The 22,707-nt window shown below is 34.3% G+C and overlaps 2 protein-coding genes across 5 annotated transcripts; one reads left to right on the top strand and one right to left on the bottom strand.

Annotated features, from left to right (window-relative positions):
- The first annotated feature begins 3,156 nt into the window (after positions 1-3,156).
- LOC123195838 (signaling peptide TAXIMIN 2) lies at positions 3,157-3,763 on the top strand. The gene is made up of 2 exons (XM_044609694.1): positions 3,157-3,329; positions 3,460-3,763. The coding sequence occupies exons 1-2, from the start codon at positions 3,232-3,234 to the stop codon at positions 3,581-3,583; spliced, it is 222 nt and encodes a 73-aa protein (XP_044465629.1). The 5' UTR covers positions 3,157-3,231; the 3' UTR covers positions 3,584-3,763.
- A 4,969-nt stretch (positions 3,764-8,732) lies between these two features.
- LOC123195610 (homeobox-DDT domain protein RLT2) lies at positions 8,733-20,933 on the bottom strand. Of its 4 annotated transcripts, XM_044609420.1 has the most exons (19): positions 20,278-20,927; positions 20,035-20,152; positions 19,546-19,962; positions 18,571-18,656; positions 17,695-18,147; positions 17,530-17,619; positions 17,290-17,454; positions 16,983-17,205; positions 16,465-16,565; positions 16,201-16,287; positions 15,936-16,088; positions 15,670-15,825; positions 15,178-15,387; positions 13,244-13,888; positions 12,598-13,152; positions 11,614-12,243; positions 11,379-11,477; positions 10,889-11,155; positions 8,733-9,711 (listed from the first exon to the last, which is right to left on the bottom strand). In XM_044609420.1, the coding sequence occupies exons 2-19, from the start codon at positions 20,144-20,146 to the stop codon at positions 8,932-8,934; spliced, it is 5,229 nt and encodes a 1,742-aa protein (XP_044465355.1). In that variant the 5' UTR covers positions 20,147-20,152; positions 20,278-20,927; the 3' UTR covers positions 8,733-8,931. The 4 variants fall into 4 exon arrangements, with proteins under 4 accessions (XP_044465355.1, XP_044465356.1, XP_044465354.1 ...); XM_044609421.1 differs by having other exon boundaries at positions 8,733-9,708; positions 20,035-20,933; XM_044609419.1 differs by having other exon boundaries at positions 20,035-20,927.
- Between the last annotated feature and the right edge of the window lie 1,774 nt (positions 20,934-22,707).

Below are 22,707 nucleotides of genomic sequence, written 5' to 3'. Positions count from 1 at the left end.
TCAATTTTATTTTATTTATTTTAGTTAAATTTAGATTTAAATTATGTTAGCATCATAGTTAGGTCAATAATTGTGTTTGTGCATATTAGAAACTAAAAATTCTGGACGGTTTGTTATTTTATCTTTATTAAATATTTTGATGAAGAAATTTATTTTATTTGCAATCGAAAAAGTTTCTGGAAATTTTATAACATGTGTTTTCAATTATATCAAATTTTCGTGAATTTTTGATTAGTACAGAATTTATTAAAAATCTTATAGCAATGACTGTTCAATAGAAAAAAAAAAAATCTGTATTCTGGCAATTTGATGATCTGAATTTCTTGAACATTTTGACAAAGTATTTGAACTCAATTTTATCTGAAAATTTTTCTGCAAATTGTATTATATGCCTATTCATACATGCCCAAATTTCATAAAGTTTCAATGCCTATAGAAATTTTTAAAAATCAAGAAATAAGGGCTGTCCAGTAAAGATCTGGTTTCTTTGACAGGGTTGATGTGCTCTCTTTATTGAACGTTTTGAAAACGAAATTTAACTTTGTTTCATTTGAAACTTTTTGTCAATATTTTACTACATGTCTACTTTAATTTGTCCGAATTTTGTGAATTTACCATGAGTGAGTAATTTATTAAAAATTTTGCAATCATAACTGTCCAGTAAGAAGTTTGTACATGCACAGTTGGTTTTAATGGAGTTTAGTACGATTTAACACTAGGGTGATGATTTGTAAGGTTTATAGATTATTAATGGATACTTCTAAGATTAAGATCTGATAGTATTAAGTTTGAATTATGATTGCTAGGACAACGTGAAGATATTGGTATCTCGTTGGTTGATTAAAGACATAGTTAGAATTGTTGAGGTAAGTAAAAGCTTACATAATATGTAATGATTTTTGTTTTATATGAAAAATGTTTATATGATTATTTATGTTATAAAATTCTTTTTACTAAGATTGATAAGTTACATTATGGTTTTATTTTAGAAGTATATGATCTTGTTATCTAAAATATTTTTAAAAAGTGTTTTGATATTTTTCTATAGAAGAAAACTTATGTTATATTATACTGTTGTTAAGATAAAAATATTTGAATGAATTCCTTGAATAAAGATTTTATGCTATTTTTCAAAGATAAAGATTTGTTAGAAAAACAAGTTTTATAAGATTATTTTGCCAAATGTCCATAGGATTTTTGGATCGATAAATATGACCGGATCATAAAACATCCAGGGACATATGTTGAATGATGAAAGGTCTGCGGACCAATTATGAATATAAACACAATGAAGGGTCTGCGGACCAATTATGAAAACGATGAAAGGTCTGCGGACCTATTACGACTATGAATACGATGAAGGGTCTGCGGACCAATATGAATAAGAATATGAATTACGAAAAGTCTGCGGACTTATGATGAATATGAATAAGAATCGAACCAAGTCACCACGAATGTAGGTGATACTATGTGACAAAGGCTAAGTACAAATTTTATGTTTTTTTTTTATGAGTAATGTTTATGAACTGTTTTAAGATTATCCCTTATGATTGATATAAAATATTTATGTTTGTTTCTCCTTAGGATAATGAATATGAACTTGTTTATATGGATTTTTTTTTTTTCTTAAAATTTGTGGAAATGTTTTAGTTCCGTTATAGTTAAGGAATATCAAGGGTTCTATTTATTTATTTTGACTAATTATTTTGAAAATAAAGACGTTTTATGATGTTTATTTATTAAAAAGTTATGTATTATGTTTGTTTTTATTTACCGAGTTGACGGCTCACTCCTCGTCTCCTTTATTTTGCAGAATAAGTTTTCTAGATTAGCTAGGAGGGGTGGAATAAAATAAACTCAAGCTGAGTTGGGAGATTGAAGAGTTTTGATGTCTAGATTTTATTGTTTATGAATATTGTAATTGTGGATTATTTATAAGGTGTGATTATGTTTAATTATTTTCTTTTTGGGGATTATTTTGACAAAAATAAGAATATGTTATGCTATAGAATTATTTTTTTTGAATGAAGTCATGGATTAAATTAGTTTTGTATTTTCAAGTGAGGTTAGAATCTGGGGTGTTACATTGTACTTCTAGTATACTTAGTTATAAAAGTCGATTTACAATTATTTTAATTATAATTAGTCACTAATATATTAGTTGTTAACCACTAATTTTAATAACTATTTAAAATTAATTATTGTATATTTCCTTGACAATCTTTTTGCAACAAACGTGTAATTACTTTATAATAGATGTTCAATATAATTAATAACTATATCGTATTCCAACAATTATTTTCTTAATTGTTACATGCTCATTTTCTCATAGTAATTTTGATCTTTCAAAACTATAAAACTTTTCTTTTGAGATTTTCGACTGTTAATTACTTTTAATTATTGTTCTTTGTAAACACATTGCAAAAATAAATAAATAACACTATAGTTAATTTAAATTTTGCTCAAATAATAGAATCGCTTAAAAGTTCTCTCTCTTTCACCCTCACTATCATATTATTTTTTCTACTTATACGAACACTCTTTGTTACACTCCGATAATACGTCTCACATAATATCTTCGGATGATTAAGTAATTGTGAAGGTGTAAATTCCTACATCATCAACATAGATGTGAATTGTTATAAATTGTAATAGCGAAGGCAATATTCGGTTTGCTCAAAGAGCCCACTGGACCCTATCTTATTGGGCTCTATATTAGTCCCATTTGGAAAACCAGAACATTTTACACAGCCCAATGCCCAGTATTTTGTATAACTATTTTAAATATATAAATTATTTTTATATATTATTAATTAATTAAATATTATTTTATTTTTAATTTAAAATTATTTAATCACACGATAAAATATAAAATATAAATGGAATTATAAATAATTTTATTGAATTTTAAAACATACACAACTGAAGAAGTTGTCTTCACACGCCAGCGGTGGTCGCATCTTGACTTGGACCCGGCTGGCGGGAGCCAGTGAAGCAAGAGGGAAGATTCTTAAACTTACTGCAATCCCTAAAATACCCATTGACTTTTGTACTAAAAAAAGTCGACTTCCCATTTGTTAGTTTCAGAAGGGCACTTTCGTCAATGTGAACAAGTAATGGAACGTGGTAGTTTTGTTGGATTATAAACCGCGTTGGTTTGATTTCGCCTTGAAGACGTCTCAACCTATAAAACAAACACAATTTCTGTCTTTCTATTCAAAATACAGGAAGATGGGAGATTGTAGGCCATTGGGTTTCTTGCTGGGTCTGCCTTTTGCTTTGCTTGCATTGATTTTATCTCTGGTTGGAGCTGTGGTATGGATCATTGGGTAAGTTTTCAATTGATTTTCTTCCTAAAAACTCGTCTTTCTTGTTTCGTTTGATCCTTCTGATCTTATAGATCACTTCATCGTTTCACAGTATTTGGTAATTAAATTTTCTTTCATTTGTTAATGGCAGAACTGTGTTGAGTTGCTTGTGCCCATGCTGCATTTGTTTTGCATCACTTGCGAACTTCGCGATGGATCTCGTGAAGCTTCCTGTCAAAACAATGAGATGTTTCATTCGTCAGATTCCTTGTTGATTGATTGCTTGTTCTGTTGTAATACAATTTGATTGTGTAATTACTTTTAGATTTTGAGGATTATTTTGGGTGACGTGAAAGTTATGATTCGGAGCGGGGATGTGTGTTTGATCTGCAATTAATCACGTTATTGTAATTGATTTGAGTTTAAATTTAGAATGATAACACTTTACAAAGCAATATCTTGCCATATGTCTCATCCCTGCTGCTTCTTCAAGCTTGTTGACGGTGTTGATTTACTTTTTTCGTGTTGGTTCGCGTTTTGTTGGAGTTTGATTTCTTGTTGCTGTGGAGCCTTATGATCCTTTTCGTATCTGCACACATTTCCCATCCTTTTTGCTACTTTTTCCAGCCTCAACCACTGTTTTTCCTTGGCAAATTCACCAAAGCCCGCAAGCACCAACCGGCGCCACACCTCAGACTGCTCATGCGCCCACGAGTGCCTGTGCGTGCCTGAGTGCCTTCGTACCGCCATTTAATTTAATTCCATAACACCCTCTTCCAATACCAAATCACCCAAACACCTCCTGGCCGCCACCACCACCACACCTCTAAACCTCAGTCTGACCCCCACTACTAAATTAGTGATCACCCACTGCCCCCACTTAGCCACCACCATCCATCTCCCTAATGGACATCCTTGCTAAATATGTAGCCTCACCAAGCAAGGAAAGTTGTCTGCCACTTTGTCGGCGTACAATTCCACTGAAAGAGATGGTAAACAAGTTACCACACAACCAACCTCGCCTTGGGTCGACTTGATTCAAGTCACCAACTCTAAATCCCAATTCAACCTTGACCAAGTCATGAGCTGCCAACTAGAGGGTGATCAACCGAAGTTGGTGATCGTCGACAACATTATAGAAGAGAGTGCCGCCACTTGAAACCGATGCATTGAGGGCTATTTCCCAGCTATACGGTGTTTTTCCATGTTGCGCAATCTATTGTCATGCGAGTATAAAATTTTCATGGGCTAGAACATGTGATGTCCTCTGACGCATTTCTCATCTTTTGGAGCAATACCATTATCTTACAATAAAGGCATGTCTATACCTCATTTATGAAAAACCACATATCCAAAGTGTCAGTTTGGGTCAAGATTCATGGTGTCCCTTTTCCCCTGTGGACACATAAGGGGTTAATTATGATGGCAAACATTGTGGGGAGGCCACTATCATGTGACACACAAAAAGTTCTCTCCACTAAATTCCTAGTCAAAGTATAAACACCTATTCAAAACCTAACTTCATTAGGGAAAAAAAAAAAACAATGGTAAAAAGTATAAATATCATTTTCCTTTCCAAAAAAAAATTGAAAAAACAATGAAATGAAAAAAGCTTTGTGAGATTCTTGTAGAATTCCACCAAGAAAGGTGTGATCTTGTTGAATAGTATCTTATTGGGTGTGATTATGTTGGAGAGGTGTAATTGTGGTGTTGAAAATCGCACCAAGCATGGTATGTTTCTAAAAAAATTTCACCCCATAAACGTACAATCTCGTCAGAATGCACCTCTTTGATGTAATTCCGATGATTACAATGTCGAATCTTATCTTTGTTATGATTTTTATCATCTAATTGTATTTTTTCTAGGTGTGATATGACTAAATTTTTTACAAGATTGCACCTTTACTGATGTGATCAGAATAGCTCGCTCTTTTTTTGTGTAATTCAAATAGTTAAATATAATCAGATTATCTATTATAATGAGTAAAAACAACATATTGTTGACTCAATGAGTTATTATATTATTATTTTGATGATAACAAACTAATATATCCTTAAATATATTGACTAATAACTTTATTTGAGTATAAGTATAGATTGCAATAATTTATCTAATACATTTAAAGAAGTATCAAGATGAAAATGAAAGATAAAACATAAGTGAAGAATTCATAAAGATTTGAAGAAAAACTCAAGTTTAGGTAGGTATTATTTTGACACTATGTCAAAATCTTTTTGAGTTAACAAAATTAGGTTTTTGGTGAAAATTTGAAGTTTAAAAATTAAGTGGATAAGAGCGTGCTACTGCCAAACCTTGGTGGAAAATAGTAATTTACTCTTAAAATTTATATATAAGACTGGTGGTTAGTTTGATTAGGTGAGTGTAATATTACATTGCTTGACTAATATATTAACAAACTAAAGCACAAATATAAATCAAACACTCCCTCTCAAAACCTAACGTTGTTAATAGAAATTAGTTGATAGAAATGCAAAAATGTCATTTTATTTTCACCAACCAACAACATCACAGATGCAATTTTCAGTGTCTAAAAAGGATTCTCAAACATTGAAATGAAAAAAAAATACCCGAAAAAATGGAAAGAATGATAGATGAAAATGAGAAGATAATGGATGTGATGGCACAATTATTCAAGAGGAATGAAATGTAAACAAAGTTGTTAAGTTTGTTATCACATAGTGTTGAGTAGTTGGAGAAAGCTTTTGTGTGTGAGGTGTGTGAGGTCAAAGAGTAAAAAGAAGTGAAATTTTAGGGCAATTGATAACTACGAAACAACAATAGATAACAAAAAATGTGACAAGAGATAGTGCGTTTAGGATTTAATAGTATTTTGTAAATTACACACAAAAGTTTATGTCAACCCATAAATCGTAGTCACCCCTAGCTAATACCCAACCCTATTCCATGACCCCACTTTACAGCACCTTACCTTATCGTATCCCTACCAAAAATAACCTTATATTGAGGAAAGAGAGTTAACTGGCTGAAAATTTGTAAAATATTTGAGAAATTGAGTAGAGATTGCAAGAAAAGATTGAGAAAATGAAAAGGAGGGTGAAAGAGGTGATTGAGGATGTGTTGTGAGGTGGCAACTGTAAAGGAGGGTGAGAGAGGTGATTGTTGTATGAGAGTAATGGTGGAGGAAGAAGAATAAGAAGAAAGAGAAAGACATGGTGACAATTTAATTAGAAGGTGAGAGAGGAGAGTGGAATGTTTGCGGGTGAAAGAGGAAGAGCGAGGTTTAATATATGGGTAATATGATGATTTAAGTCTTTGCAATATGCTAGATCCATTTTCTATTAACCACTTAAGATTTTGGATAAGAAAATATGATTTATGCATTTTATAGGTACTAAAAGTATTTTAAAACTAAACCTTAAGTGGGGGAATGTTAATAATTCTATTATATATTGTATTTAAGTTCTAATGATACTTAAAAGAGTCAAGTGGATGAGAATTTGTGAAGATCAGGAAAATTGAACAAAGATTGAGAGAAAAGACTTAGAAAATGAAAAAGAGAGTGAGAGAGGTGCTTGTTATATGAGAGTAATGGTAGGGAATGACAATAAGAAGAAAGGCCAAAAGACTTATTCCCACCCAAAGTTTGTTGAAATCCAAAATTAGTATCTATTAATTTTCAAAAACTTAAACTTCCACCCATAAGATGTTAAAATTAACTGAATTCATTAATTTTAAAATTTTATCTATTTTTTTCTTATAAACCCTAAAAACTAACAATCTCCCCCCCCCCCCCCCCCCCCCCCCCCCCCCCCCCCACAAAACCTAATTTTTTTTTTAAAGATTTGAAAACATGTAATTTCCCCCCAATTGTTTAGGGTTTTCTATTTACAGTTGACCCCTCCCTCTTTTTCTTCTTAGTGCCACCACCCATAGCCTTCTGGAATTTTTAGTTGCCCCCTTGGCGATCTAGTTCAGTTTCCTAATCATTTTTCGACAACCTTATTCCTCCATCTCTGACATCCTTCTCTTTGTTCAACCTCTTTTTCTTTTCAGTGTTCAAGCTCCCTTTCGACACCTTCATGACATGACTTCCACCCATCCCCTTATCATTACATCCTCTGTCCTTCTAATTTCACACTGTGTTTTCCTCTCGATTTGCACACATGACGTCTAACTCTCTTTGTTGGCGTCAATATCTCTCTTGGTGGTCTGAGTTTCTAATGTCTCCTCTACACTGATCTTTAGAGTTTTTGCTCTCTCTTGGTGCTTCAAGTTTCTAGTCTCCAAAGATGAAGACTACAGAGGGAGTCATAGTCGAAAGGAGGTCAATGGCGAAAATGAGAGGTCACAATTGGATTTCAGTCGTTGGAAAAAAATAAATTAAAAATAAAACTTTAGGGTAAAAATTAATTTTTTAAAACTTAATCTTAGGTGGAAATTGTTAGTTTTTTTAAACCAAAAAAAGAAATAAAATAAAGTTTTATTATTTTTTATATATTATTAATTAAATAACAATTTTATTTTTAAAATTAACTAATTTAATTAATTTTAACTACCTATAAGGTGAAGTTTGAGTTTCAAATATTTGAAATGTTTTGAGTTGCTGTGTTAAATTATCACTTGCCCTATGTCTTTTCAACCAGCTGCCTTGTCTTTCCAATGCAGTCTTCCTTCTGGTTGCTGCTCCTTTGTTTAATTTATTTAAATTAGATAAAAGTCTCTCCTTCCGTACTGTTTGAGCTACTGTGTTCAATTATCACTTGCCGCCATGTCTTTTCAACGTAGTAGTTTAGATCAACAAACTTTAGGTGGAAATAAGTCCTTTGGCCTAAGAAAAAAAATCAAAAGAAGTGGTGCCAGTTTAATCACAAGGTGAGATAAGGAAAGAGGATTGCTTTGGGGGTAAGAAAGGATGAGGGAGTTTTTGATTTGGGTAATTGGTAATTTAAGTCTTTATACTACGCTAGATTATTTTTTGTTAACACTTTAAATTAAAAAATAATAAAATGTGATTTATCTATTATTATAGGTAGTAAAATGCATTTTAAGGGGCCTTTGGTAGGGCAATTTTTTTTTTTAATATATTATTAAATTTCAGATTACTTGAGATTTTTGCCAAAAACCATAGTAGTAATTATTGTTTTGTTATCATCTTTGTGAATTATAGGTCAAGTACTGTAATTCATTTTTAAGGGAATTTGGAGTTGTTTTAAAAACATTTAACAATAATAATTTAATTGTCAATTGCTTATTGATAATTATAAGAGCAATGTTGCAAGCATTAAATTTTAAATATTTAATTAAATATTCAGATAATTATTAAATATTATTTTATTTTTAATTTAAATTTATTTAATTATATAATAATTCATCATTCAATAATTAAATGCTCTTAAAAAGCAAATTAGGGCAGTCCAAGGCAGAATTGGCACTCGAATAAGTTGCACAGCAATGAAAGGGGAGCATTCATTTATGTGTAACATTTAGTAAAGTGAAGGTGCTCAGGACTGGACAATCATCTTTCCCTCTGTATAGTTATACATTATGCCAACGGGCATCATCCAACAAAAGAATAGAATTTCACAATGTTACATTTGTTCTACATTAAATATCTCTCTTAACAGTTAAGCTGCCTATCCTTTACTCACTAAAATCTGTAGAAGTTGATCCTGTACCTTGTTCAGGGTCTACATTCCCATCTTCATCTGCTAGCCTCATACCTTCTTCATCTGACTCCTCCTTTATGTACTCCTCAACATCCAAATCTCCCTCTTCATCATCCTCACCTTCTTCATTGCCATTTACATTATCATCACTCACCTCCTGTAGGTCATTAGGCCTCCCATCAAAACTACAGCCATACGTCTCCAACATATCATCATATTCATCCCCTGTTGCTTGTCCATTTTCATCATCATACTCTGAACTTTCTGAGCTACTGCCATTTTCATCATGTTCTTCTTCTCGCAATTTTGTCATTTCGTCCCTATTCCATTCATTCCTCGTTAAATTTGTTGATTTCTCAAAGATGTTTCCTTTTGGAGTATCTCTATCTCCAACAACCCCAACCACCTTCTTTGCTGCTTTCTGTCTACTTCTAGCACTGCGACAACCACGCTTGCGCCCTCGTCCACGAGGTTGCTCTTTCCATACCAGTACCCTCCCCAATCTATCATTGCTGCTGTTTATAATCTTTTTACCAGATTCAGATCTGGAACGAGCTACCCTTCTATGAGATCTTCCACCACGGGTGCATCCACGAATTCTACCACGGTTTGTTCGACCACGGTTCTGGCCAGTGAGTCCAATCCCCACATCAATCCAATTTCCCTCTTGGGAATAATTGGCTTGATATGGAGTTTCTACGACAGCTTCATCAACTCTGGAATTCTTGACAACACCATATTTTGATGGAAACTTCTAAGAAATTAAAATAAAAGATGTCAGTAGCAATCTCTTTTGGCATAATAGTACATCTAAAAGCTAACCATCATGTCTAAATCCAGACCAATGACCCACCATACTACACATCTCTAACATGCCTGGCATACAACACTTAAGTGCTCTAGAAAGCTAAGGTGCCTTCTTGAAAAGTTGGTAACAGGCCAACATAAAGATTTCGTTTCATAGATATAGGGTGCAGTTTTGATGACAGATTATATCTTCAAGCATAACAGCCAAAATTCAATCTCCTGAAGACACTATGCATACATCAAAAGCTTTGTAACATGAACAAAAGGGGAGACCCTTTCAAATTTCATTTCATGCTAAAAAGGAACCCATATAATCCAGAGATTTCTGGCCAATAGCTGATTCTGTAATACCCTTAACTCTGCCTAACTCAGTTACATTTGTAAGACTAAACAGCTCCTTCATGTACCATACTAAAATGCCCCTTCATAAACCATAAACTTGACTTCTATAAGAAGCATATTACACGTTCACATTTTATTCACATTATCCCACTGTGCCGTCAGGCAATGTTTACAAAGTCAGATTGAACGTCAACCCGGTGAGGGGGTGTTTCGGTCCAACCAATGGTTAGACCAGTAAACTATTTAAATTAATATTAAAAATAATATTTAAAACAATTTTGTATAATTAATCATTAGACATATAATTTGAATTGTTTTAACATAAAAAATAAACTTCACTTGATGGCACAAATACTCTAAAATGATGGGTGAGGTGTTGGGTTCAACTCCCGGCAACGAAAAATAAGATAGGTTAAATATATATTTAAAAAAAAAACAAACTTTCATGTGGCTTAGTGGTTCTTTCCACCAATAAAAAATAAATTAGATTAAATATAAAAATAATAATAAAACAAACTTTCATGTTGCTTGGTGGTTCTTTCCACCTTACACAAAGGTGGAGACTCAAGCTCAAGTCTCACTTAAAAAAACATTAATTTTTTCTGCTGACATCAGTAATCGAGTTTGACCCAGGTTTGTATCCAATCAAACCACGAAACATGGCAGTTCAAGCGGATAGTTGCTTTGAGGGTGGCATTTCAACCAGTTTGACCAGCTGGTTCAGTCCAGTTTTTAAAACCATACATTCAAGAGTAAATTTACACTGAGAAGGGTTAACTCACCATTAAGTCACCTTCTTTCTTGTCCTTCTGAGATTCCACTTTCTGATGTGGCAGATAAGATATGGATGCATCAAATTCCATCAGCCTTAGAGCTACAGCAGCCGTTGTGTGTGGTACCCATGGTAGAATACAAACCCTTTCTAGACTGGAAGAACTATTAAGAGTGCATGCTGCTACTGCATTAGTTGAATCCAACAACTCACTAGTTGTTTCAAAATTTGTAGATAGATAATCCCTCTTTATGGCACTCTCCAACTGTGTCAGACTCTGAAAATGACAAAAAGAAACTTCATGGTTCATCCAAAAGTAGTTCTAAAGAAAACAATCAGAGCAGTGACAGCACAAGAGCCAAAAGAAGAACTCCCTACTAATATAAGAGTACTATGTTTTGTTACACTGAGTTCTATATAAAAATAGAAAGTGAAAGTATTTGAAATCTTATACAGAAAAAGAAATAAAAAAGAAAAGAGAGAAGCCAAATTTTTTAAACCTGAAGAAGTTTCGATGATGAGGAATCGAGCTTTGCACCCCATGATTTTCTACGCCCATCAGTCCAATCAGGTTGTAGAGCTTCTGATGGAATACAAACCTGCCAGTCACAATATAAACAAAATAAGAAACAGTCAATGTGACTAAAAAATATATATTGAAGTGACAAATCAAGAACAAAAGCAATATTAACGGAACATCATCTGTAATTATGCCAAAAAAATAAATTCACTCACCTCAACAAATGATAATAGCAGTTTAAGCAATCCAAGTCTCAAAGGAGAAGCTAGAGAAACATCACAAGCACAGTCATCAATTTTCGGTTTCCATTCACATCGTGTCACATGTTCAGAAAAATTAAAGTTTCCATTGAAAGGATTAAACGTCCCATGGCAAGATGGACAGTGGTTGCCTTCAAAAAAATAAACATCATGGCAGTAATCACATACACTCATCACTTGCTTGCACCTTTTCTTCCCATACTTCATGGCATGCAATACTAAAGAATTAGCACATTCATTCCACATCCACTTCTCATAATCTTCATATCTCTTCAAGGCATCGTTTCTCTCAGTTACATTCCTCCCCAGCCCAATTGAAAAGGTTGTTGAGGTCTCTGACATATCAGAATCTGAAACACACACAGTACTGCTGGGGCTATCAGTGTCAATATTGTAATCAGGGCAAGGAACTGTTTCAAAAGATTTTGGCCTGGCAGTTTCTTTACTTTTTCTGTGTGCGTTCACATTTACCATGCTTCTCCTAACGGTGTCCTTAAAGGGTATCTCAATCTTTTGCAACATTGAGTGCAAATGGGATTCCCTAACCCCACGAGGATCCAAAGAGGCCAACAAAGCATCAAAACCCTGCACAAAGAACAGTAAAGGATTTTTAAAAGGATGGGAAACATGCAAGAACATGGATGATAAAGCCTGCATACATGTATATAAGACAGTATGTCAAGTAGTCACAGCTCCATGGTAACTAAAAATGAAGAAAAGAGATGGCATTTCAAACCCTGTAGATTTCCAAAAAATGATTGAAATGTGAAAGATGTTCTTGCCTTTTCCTTCCACTAAAAACTTGAGGTGGAGGGCAAATAGACACCCTCAAGCAAGATTAAGTAGGAAAAGACAGGTTAAACACATAGATACACACTGAGATGGTATATGACTAATCAAACATAGACAGGAAAGAAAAGTCATTGGAGAGAACCCCACCTCTTCGGAATCAATCAATCTCCAACGACCATCACATAACTCAACAAAGATCCTTCCACATCCAGGATCATTCTGAGATACAGATGTAATAAAACGCCAGTATCGATTACGCCTGCGATCCTGACCAAGAGGTAATGATCTATACACATACATTTCTTCTGCCCTGTGGCCAATATATGACTTCAACTGTGAGCGTGACTTCTCAGCAGCATATCCTGCTTGCTGATATTGGAGATTATCAACACCAATAGTGTAATCTTGCATCTGCAAATTCCCTTCAGGTGGCATATTACCATTCTGGTCATTCTGCTGATCACTTAACCCTTCTTGCTTAACGATAAGGTCCACCGATGTCTCATCATGTTTGTCATCAATAACAACAAAAGGGCTTCTCCTACCCTCCACCAAAGAATTTGCAAAATTTGGTTCTGTCTTCTTCCCTATATGTGCTGAAAAATTCAGTTTTGATACGTAGTCTTCCTTAATACGCCGTTTATCAAGTTGAGCCTCTGCCCACATTAGCTTCTTCAGAGAATTTGCAGCTTCCAAGCGTTCCTGAAAAACAATCTTATTTTAGCCTAAACGCAGAGGAGAAAAATGAAGCAAAGCATTCCTTGTTTTCATCAAAAGAACAAATAAATGATACCTCAAGCACAATACGAATTGAGTTTCCTTCAATTGCCACACCAATTAAAGCAACAAGAGCATTAAGCCGCTCCTCAACAGAGAGATCAGAATAATCCCCCTCCATTAGTCCTTGAACCCATGGTTCACCAGGATTGCTTTCGTCAATATCTGCATTGGCTTGACCAAGCAAACCATCAAATCCTTTTATTTCATTGAAGCATTCTGAACTCTTTGAAGACAGGCCCTCACCAGATGGCCCAAGGCTGCCCAGTGGAATTTCTGTAACTTCATTGCTCTCCAATCTGTTTCCCAAGAGAGTTTTTGTAAAACTCTTTGCTTCCTGTGCATTATGTTTCCCCTTCAGATTCAATTCAGTCCCTAAATCATCAAGCTCAGGATCCTCTGCCATATCACTTTCAAAGCCTTCATCTCTTTCAGCATCATCAGCCTCTTCTCCATCAATAAATCCACTATTAAATATTCGAACCCTTTCCCTGGCTGCAGAAAGTATTTCCTCAGAATTAACCGGGTCTTTCCTATAAGCTGCACGTAAACAATATGTTGAAGGAGCTATTCTCTCGAAAAGCTTAGAATCCCTAGACAAAGCAGCAGAAATAGAAGCCTCTGGTGTCTTGCTCGTTGTAAGATCCCTCAGTCCAGATTTCTTATCTCAAAAGGAAAATAGTAAGGAGTCATACTGTTAGGATCAAATAAATAATAATAATAATAAAAAATTAACTAATGATATATATTTAAATTAAGATAGTATATTTTATTTAATTATAGGATATTTATGATAGAATATTTAATTTGATTAGGTTGAATATTGGATTTAATTAGAATAAATATTTGATTTGATTTTGATAATACTTGGATTTGAACTTTAAAATATTAAAATTATAAATATGAGTGATTGGCATTGAGGAGAGGGAGGGGAAATATTTGTTTTTTGGGTATTTGTGTAGCCTTCTGGCTGATAGGGAGGCTACGGCCTTAAGGGAGGACCTGGCACCTCTTATTTGTTTTCAGTATTATTTATTTAATATAATATTTCTATTGGGTTTCTATCAAAGTAGTATTAGAGAAATACGATTTTGAGAATAGGGATAGTAGATACGATGCAAGATGAAAATGGAAGATGGAGGTTTGTCCGATAAATTGACACAATTGGAGATTCGAACAATGTAGCCAAATCGAATTTGTCTTCATTGTGAAAGAATAGAAAAACTCAATCACAACTATGAATGTAAGTTATGGATAGTTCTTATGGTGGAAGAGGACGAATTAGATGAAGATGGCATCATAATCTTATTTTACAAGAAACAAGAAGAAATGGAAACCCATTTGGTTGAAATGGAAGATTCCGACAATGAAATTGAGAAAGAGAATGAGATTGAAGCTTAACCACCGTTGTCGTAGTCTAAGGAGAAAGGTGAGGAAGTCATAAAAAAATTTGTTCAACCACTATCGCCGCTATCTAAGGGGGAAGTCATAAAAAAAACCTGTGATTGACAATGAAGACAATAAGATCAAGGTTGCAGTAGGAGTTCTTGCAGTGGATGATATTGGATTTGGCAAGAAGAAGGATCTAAGATTGGGATTTGAAACATATGTGACTGTACTTAAGATGAACGATAAAGTAGTGTTTTTGGCAATGACAAACAACATGGAGTTGAGGTTTCTGACCAATGGCAAAATAGGAGGGTTTCTTCAAATTGGATAGGCAGAAATGTTTTTAAAAAAAAAAAATTCTCCATATGATCCCCACCTTGAGGACAAGGATTTCAAATGGGCAGGTGATGTTAAGATCAAATAAATAATAATAATAATAATAAGCCTCTGGTGTCTTGCTCGTTGTAAGATCCCTCAGTCCAGATTTCTTGTCTCAAAAGAAAAATAGTAAGGAGTCATACTACAGTAAAAGAACGACAAAACTGATAGTTATAAAACTACCTGAATTTTGTCTGCAACCTCTAATATTGTCAAGCCCTTGCTTCCCTCAAGGGAAAGAACATGAAATGCCGCAAATTTAACTGTCCCAGGTGTCAAACGATGCCTAGATCTTCGAGAATTGGAGAAACCCCTTTCTTGCATTATGGCAACAGCATTTTCTGCTGCAGCTCCGTTGCGTAAATTCGAAATTATATCTCCACCATCATTCCCCTGCATTTGCACACAAATTTAAACTTATCATAAAACTACAAAGAATATTTTAATGGATTAATTAGAAGTATCTTAACAAACATAACAGCATCCAAAAACATATCCAAGAAAATAATTGTCCACAAACATGAGTAACCAAGATATCTTTGAATAAAATTTTCATACCAAAAACTTAAAACAGATAATAAATGAAACTGCAACTACAAGTTGACAAAATCAGCCAGCTTTTAATAAGAAAATATAACTTCAACATTAAACTAAATTCTGAATACAAAAAATAACCTCATCGTCATCATGAAGACATGCTTGCTCAATATTCCTTTTCTTCAGCTGCGGACCAAATCCAGCAGATAGAGCAAATTGCCGCAATATTTCCGGCCATGTTAATGCATTTAAGTGGTGCTGCCAACTGCGTATATCAAATCCCCAAGAATATGCCTAAAACAGATTGTCAACATGTAGAAAAAAGGGGGGAAAATAATAAGTATGGAACCTATTCAAAGACTACAAAGACTGCAGTGGTAACAAGAAACAGTAGAACAGCATACCCCTTCAACAATCTGCGGATGCCCACCACCAGGATTGGCAGCACTACCTTGATTTGCTCCTAGCCCAGTCACAGGTGTCGTCATAGCATCCTCAATATCTTTAATTATTGATCTTAGAAGAGCAACATGTATTTCACCTAACAACCTTGGATCCTGAAAGATCAGAGAATTGAATACGCATATCAATGCAACAGAACAAGTCAGTGCCCAGCTCCAAATCAACTTCAAAATAATGTCTCAAAAAAAATGAGATATATGCACCTACATAATCATGAAAAGCTTGGACAAATTCATCAAGGGTAAAAGGCCAAAGCCCAAGAATGTCTGCAAAAGTGATTAAGAACCTCCAGACCTGAAATGTTTTAACCACATTTAAAACACCAAATAAGAATTATGCAAAGCAAAACAAGAATCTATTGTCAAATCTGCACATTTCTAATGATAAGATATTCTTATACAGCATTCAAGATTTAATTAGCAACTACAATCTTATCTATAGAACATAAGGAAACTTACTACTTAAACTCACCATGAGAAGATTCCCTACATTCTCCTCAGAACCATTCCATGGTAGAATTGCAAAAGGCCTTTTCAATTTCACAGATTTGGGTGGAAAGGGACATAATACATCTGAAACAACACATGAGATGAAAATTTAAAGCAGAAGAATCAAAATCCCAAAAAAAAGTCTCAATTATCATAAGAATAAGACCAATGAATATCCTTGAATTATGTGAACTGAGGGCTGAAAGTTCATAATCAATTTACATGACATAAACAGAATGACATCACATTCAAAATTCCCTTTAAAATGTATATATCAAAAAAAAATCTCCACAAAATTTAAGCTCAAATCAGGGAAAACAAATATTATGCTAAATAAATCTAATTTAAATTGTCCAGACCATTCTAAATTGGACAAATATGCACATATGTGCATTTAAATCAAGAATTTAATAAAGCATTATCAACATTCTTAACCTGATTTAACTGGTCAAATAACCAAAACACTAAAACAAAAAGTAAAAGTACCCAGGCATAATTTACCTTTAAATAATTCAAGATTTTGCAGAGTTTCAAAATCAAGAGATAGTATTGAAGGAAGTCCTTTACTAGACACAGCTAATTCCATGAGTTCCAACCGTTCATCCTCTATAAGCTCCATTGACTCTTTAGCGATTTTGCGAGCAATAGCTCTCTCATTGGCAGCTCTAAGCCGTGCTGCCTCCTTTTCTCTGCGTAGTTCCTCTTTTTGTCTCATTTTCTCAGCCTGAATACACAGAGAACATAAATCCTGCCCTCAGATGCAACATTAAGAGAAGCATCTTAGAAAAAAATAGGTTTCCAAACTCACTCTAATTGATTCCTTCTGCAAAAACTTCTCTCTCCTCTCCAATTCACGCCTCTGCTCCCTCAAGTATCTCTCTTCCTCCCTCTGCTTTTCACGCAACAGCCTTTCCTCCTCCTTTCGCTTTTCACGGTCCTGCCTTTCCATTTCTTTCCTAATTTGTTCTTCTCTCTTAACATACAAAGCAATGTCATCAGTATACAACTTTAGAATTTATTATGAAAAAGCAAGAGTCGTGAGCAAGACCTTTCGTCTCAAAATATCTTGTTTTTCAAGTTCTTTCCGTATCCGTTTTTCATGTGCTTCAACTTCCCGTGCTATTCTTGCCTCCTCACTCTGCAAATAAATTGCATGCATGAGATGTAAATTTCTTATTTTTTAGCATTCAACGCATGATATAGCATTAAGTACCTTGCGCCTTTTTTCCAACCGTAAAGCATCCTCATCAGGAGTAACCTTCCTGTCAGATGGTACAAATTGATTTTCCAGTGTTGTAGTCACATGAGTGCCTAAATGAGGACCCAAAGCAGTGTTTATAAAGGAGTTCTTTCGTGGAACATTTTCATACTCTTCTGAAGCAGACGGCAAAAGGTGGTTCTGCCTGCCTTGTTGAGACAGAAGATTTAAACTAGGCAGATGACCTGGAAAAGCATATCCAGAGGATACTTGTTCATTCCCATGCATAAATAAGCGCCCAGTAGACACTGATGGATTCCTTGAGTTTGAACTATCAACAGGTGAACCATAGTGGTAGGATGGAGCAGATCTTTCATAAGTGTCGGCTCTAACAGTTGGCTGCTCAGGAAGAAATTGGTATTCATGAAGAGTCCTAGTGAGGCCCTGAGGATGAACTGTGAACATATCCTGCCAATAACTTTTTGGGTTATGCACCATATTGTTTTGGGAGAAAGAAAATAGCATTCAACATTGACCAAAGATTTTCAAAAAAAAAAAAAAAGTAGTCCACATCTAAATGATACATAAAGTAGTACCCAGAAAAACTACTTTTAAAAAATATGATATTCATAATAGTCAAAAATTTTGAAATGACTGAAACCAAGAAAAGAAAATGATATGTATTTTCAGCAAGACAAAGGTCAAGCAGGCAGGTAGAAGAGACACGACAGCCAGAGAGAGAGAATAAAGAATGTCAATTTAGATGAGCATATGCAACATAAACCATACATAAATTTTTAAAAATCAAAAGAAAACCCATACTAAGTGAAACAATCACTCAACAAAAAATCACAATGTATCCATATGGAGAAAAATAGCATGGAATCTAACCTTGACTGGTTTCCCATCAGGTCGGCCATACTGTTTGCCCTCAAAGGGGTGTCCAGGGTACTTCTGCTGTCCCCCTATCGCTGGTCCTAGCGTAGTAGAAGGAAGTTATTAGGGAAACGACTGTTGAGTACCTTCAGCACATAAAATCATACAAACTCAAGCAAGCAAAATCAAGACTATTGTATTTACAGCTTCATAGGTAGCATTTCAATGGTTCAAACATAATGAGAGGAAAAGAATACAATATTAACAGATGGAAATGCATTTAATATGCACAAAGGGCAAAACTTTAAAAAGCATGTGAATATTAAGATCATATCCTCTCTAATATTACTTCTAATCAACTCAAGAATGAGGTTTGTCAAGGGATATTAAAGTGTGGACCAATGCTTCTCATTTTAAAATCTTTAACTTAGAACCACAACTTGGTAGCAAACTACTGCATTTGCAACAACCCTTCTAACCTTAATTTTTTATTAACAATAGAAGCCTCATAAAGTCAAGACATCACCCTGAGACAGTAACACAGTTCCATTGCCAATGTTGTCTCCCAAGAAACTCAAGGAGCCAAAACATGCCAACTGCATTGATGAAGAAGAGAAATAAAGAAGTTGCAACATACGGAAAAGTTTACCAACCTACAATCAAGCAGCTATAGTTCTAGCATATACAACCCGAACAACAGGGAAATTCTTTTTACATATGCATGTCAAACCCAATCAATTTATGAGCACAACAAAAAACATTTACGTCAGAGGCATGCCTGTGTGAAGTTCGACCAAGCATTCACTACATTTGACATATAAATATCAAGATTAACATATGTTATACAACTCTTTGATATATCTGTCATGCTGTTAAAAATTGGCAAGTTCCAAATCCCTACATCAATCCATCGGACTAACACCAATTAAATTGCTTTCCCAAGCTATAAATCACTGAATCAAACGACAACTGACCATGAAGTAAAATTACCTATAGGTGCACCAAATGCATCAGGCGGCAAAGGATCAAATTCCATTCCGAGAATGGGCCCATCCTCTCTCAAAGGCTCCCCTAGCTGCGCCTCAACAAAAGCAATAGCTCTCAGCTCTTTCATACTCTGTTGAGGAGTCGGCATTTCATAGTACCTCTTCATTGCCGCCACGTGACCCCCCATCCTCTGAACTGCCACACCTGCCCGCCCAAAGGGGCTCGAGTCAGTTCCCGCCAATTCTTTATCGCCAGCTGACACTGATACCACGGATGGAGAATCTTTCGGCTGACGCTTTATAGGTGGCGCCTTCCGGTCTTTCAGACGCCGGTGACAGAACCACATCTGTAACTGCCGATCTGACAAACCCAACTGCACAGATAATTCCGCTCGTACCTCTTCCGACGGGTAACTATGCACTGACAGAAAGCCAAGTTCACCTTAACCCACTAAAAAAAATTTTAAAAAAAAAACTGAAACTAAAAACAAACCAGCATAAGTTTTTTCAAGAATTTCAAGCTGAGAAGAGGTCTTCATTTTGCGCTTGGACTTGGTATCACCTTCAGGCGGCTTCATTTTCTCCGCTTCACTTCCACCCTCCATTTCTCACTATCCAGCCCAAAAAAACAAAACCAAGAAGATCGCTCAATCAACAAGCAAGAGAAACGAATTGGGTGTTGTTTCAGCTGTATTAAAAGAAAATTAGGTTTAGAGTATCGAGTAAAAAGACGAACAATAAAAATTCAGACGGTTTCTCTCTCTGGAACAAAAAGGAGCAGACGCTGTCCTTCTAAAGAATCGAATTGGCTGATCATGTTTTGGATTTTGGTGTGATTGAGATGTGCGGTGAGATGGCGATTTAAGGAACATAAACCAAATGCATACACAACAACAAATAATAATAATTAATATCATAGTTATTACTAAAGGTTGAAAAATAAAAAAATAAAAAGAAGAGAAGATTGTGATGGTGTATTTTGATTTTGATTTAAAACAAGAGAAGAAAAAACTACGAACAGCCTTTCTCTCTCCCATAAAGATTTTGATTTTTCTTTTTTTCTTTTTGGTTATTGGGAAAATAATAATAATAATAATTGTTGGGTTTGTCAGATGATGCTGTAGAGAAGAGAGATTGATTCACATATGGGTTTTCATTTTCAATTTCTTAATTCTCACTCTCTTTAATCTTTTCCTGTTCTTGTTCTTTTTGATATAAAAACACTGTTACCGCCATCTCTGGCGCGTTCCCTCCACGCCCTTAGTTTTCGCGAATCTCGTCTTTCTGGGTTAACCACGCGTCTTGGCCAACGCTAGTCTTTACCTGTTTCCACAGAAGGTAGACCACTTTTGAAGGCATTAATTTGCAGAGGCCATTAACATGCCTTGAAGAAAATGAAGGCAGGCCAAAAGACATTTTCCCACAACCAAGGTCTGGTGCAAAGGCAACCATATATGCAAGATTTCATGAATTCAAATACTCCTCTAAGGGTTACTCCAATTTCACAAATAAAAATTTTTTATTAATGTAAAAAATAAAATTATTATTTTATTAATAATATTAAAATAAATAAAATTATTTTTTTAGTTTAAAAAATAATAATTTCTCGTTTTGATTAAATTTTGAAAAATGACATTTTCTTTTTATAGAATTTAAGTTTCTTCAGTGATTTTTTAAAAATGAAGAATTTAAACATCATCGATCGGAAGGATGGGATTTCAGACAGAGAAAAAACATTGGAGGGAGAGAAAGCGGTTGTTATTCGCCTCAAAGACATTCGATGGAGAGAAAGTGGTCATTATTTGCCAAAAAATCGTTGAAAAAATTTGAAACATTAAAAATGATTAATTTTTTAAATTAAGGGAGAGAAAATAAAATATAATTTTAGTTATTTTAATCTAGGGTGGGAGGGAATGAGTCTTTTGGCCTTGAAGGCATCTTTGAATGCGAATAAATGGCAGCAGAGTCTATGATAGGAAAGGTAAATCTCTAAATCAAAAAATTAATATCTTTCAGTGAAGGCCTAATTTCTACAGGCTTTGTGCTTGGGAGAGTTTAAGTTTACCTGATTTGTCTTCAAGGTTTTTCAAACTTTTACAGTGTCCATGTCTCCTAGATCAAAGGAATCTGTACTTGGTTCCTTTAATGAAAAAGACTTCGATAGCCCGGATTAGTCATGTGAATCCTTTTGAGGAAACCTACATGAACAAGAAAAAAGAGTTTGGCCACAAAGGTACTAAAGAAATTCCTTGTTATTGATGCATCACCTTTCCCTGGAAAATGCAACTAAAAGTAAGAGGAAAACATTTCCCTGATGAACCATATTTACAAGATGAACATGTGAAGATAAAATCACATATGAAAAGGATATATAAAAAGGTTGATGCAAAAAAAAATTAAAATTTTTATTTTACAGTTTAGTTGAGATAAATTAAGTTATATAAAGACGTAAGTTCTTATGATTTAAATTAACCCATTAATCAAGAAATAAAATTCAATATATTCTCTTAAAATTTTCAAGATAGGACTAAAATCTATCGTATTTGATTTATAGGATTATTTCTTTGACTTAAAAAAAAAAACTTAAATTAAGATATATAAAATATCGATATAATTTTTTAAATTTTATATTAATCTATTTATAGTTTGTTGTTACTTCATTGATTTTCTTATATTTTATTTTTATTAACCGTTGACCCATTACATTTTATATCTGGGTTCACTATTGCTTGATTGGGAAGGCAACAAGTGACGCACTACACACAATGTTTATTCGAATAGGTATTGTAATAAGGAGCTCCATGGTTTGGTTCAATGCCTTTGGATAGCAACCAATAAAAAAAGACTGAATAATCAGAACTTTCAAGTGTCTCTTTTCTTATTGTTTCTTAAAAGAAGGTTTTCCATACACACTTCATTGACCAATGTGTATGTGATGTGATATGAATAGTCATTTTATGTTGATTATGGAGCTAATCACTTCTTTAATACAACTTTCATGTATTTGTCTAAGATGAAATCTGGCCGCACAACAATTAAATTGTCTTGAGCATAACCAAGTTCTCTCATGAAGCCTTTCAATTCAACCATAGTACCTTTTTTTATGCTTCCATGATTGTAACTTACTCAATTTCCATGAAAGGCAAAGTCACCATAGGCTGTAAAT

This window comes from Mangifera indica, chromosome 14 (genome assembly GCF_011075055.1).
Source record: "Mangifera indica cultivar Alphonso chromosome 14, CATAS_Mindica_2.1, whole genome shotgun sequence".
Classification (NCBI taxonomy): domain Eukaryota; kingdom Viridiplantae; phylum Streptophyta; class Magnoliopsida; order Sapindales; family Anacardiaceae; genus Mangifera; species Mangifera indica.
The sequence above is the reverse complement of the archived record's forward strand: the minus strand, read 5'-3'. Positions and strand labels throughout refer to the sequence as shown.

Coding starts and splice junctions, on each gene's coding strand:
- LOC123195838 (XM_044609694.1), top strand. CDS start 3,232: ATGGGAGATTGTAGGCCATTGGGTTTCTTGCTGGGTCTGCCTTTTGCT. Junction 3,330..3,459: donor GCTGTGGTATGGATCATTGG/GTAAGTTTTCAA, acceptor TGTTAATGGCAG/AACTGTGTTGAGTTGCTTGT.
- LOC123195610 (XM_044609419.1), bottom strand. CDS start 20,146: ATGGAGGGTGGAAGTGAAGCGGAGAAAATGAAGCCGCCTGAAGGTGAT. Junction 18,148..18,570: donor CTGATGGGAAACCAGTCAAG/GTTAGATTCCAT, acceptor AGTTATTGGCAG/GATATGTTCACAGTTCATCC. Junction 17,620..17,694: donor GGTTGGAAAAAAGGCGCAAG/GTACTTAATGCT, acceptor ATTTATTTGCAG/AGTGAGGAGGCAAGAATAGC.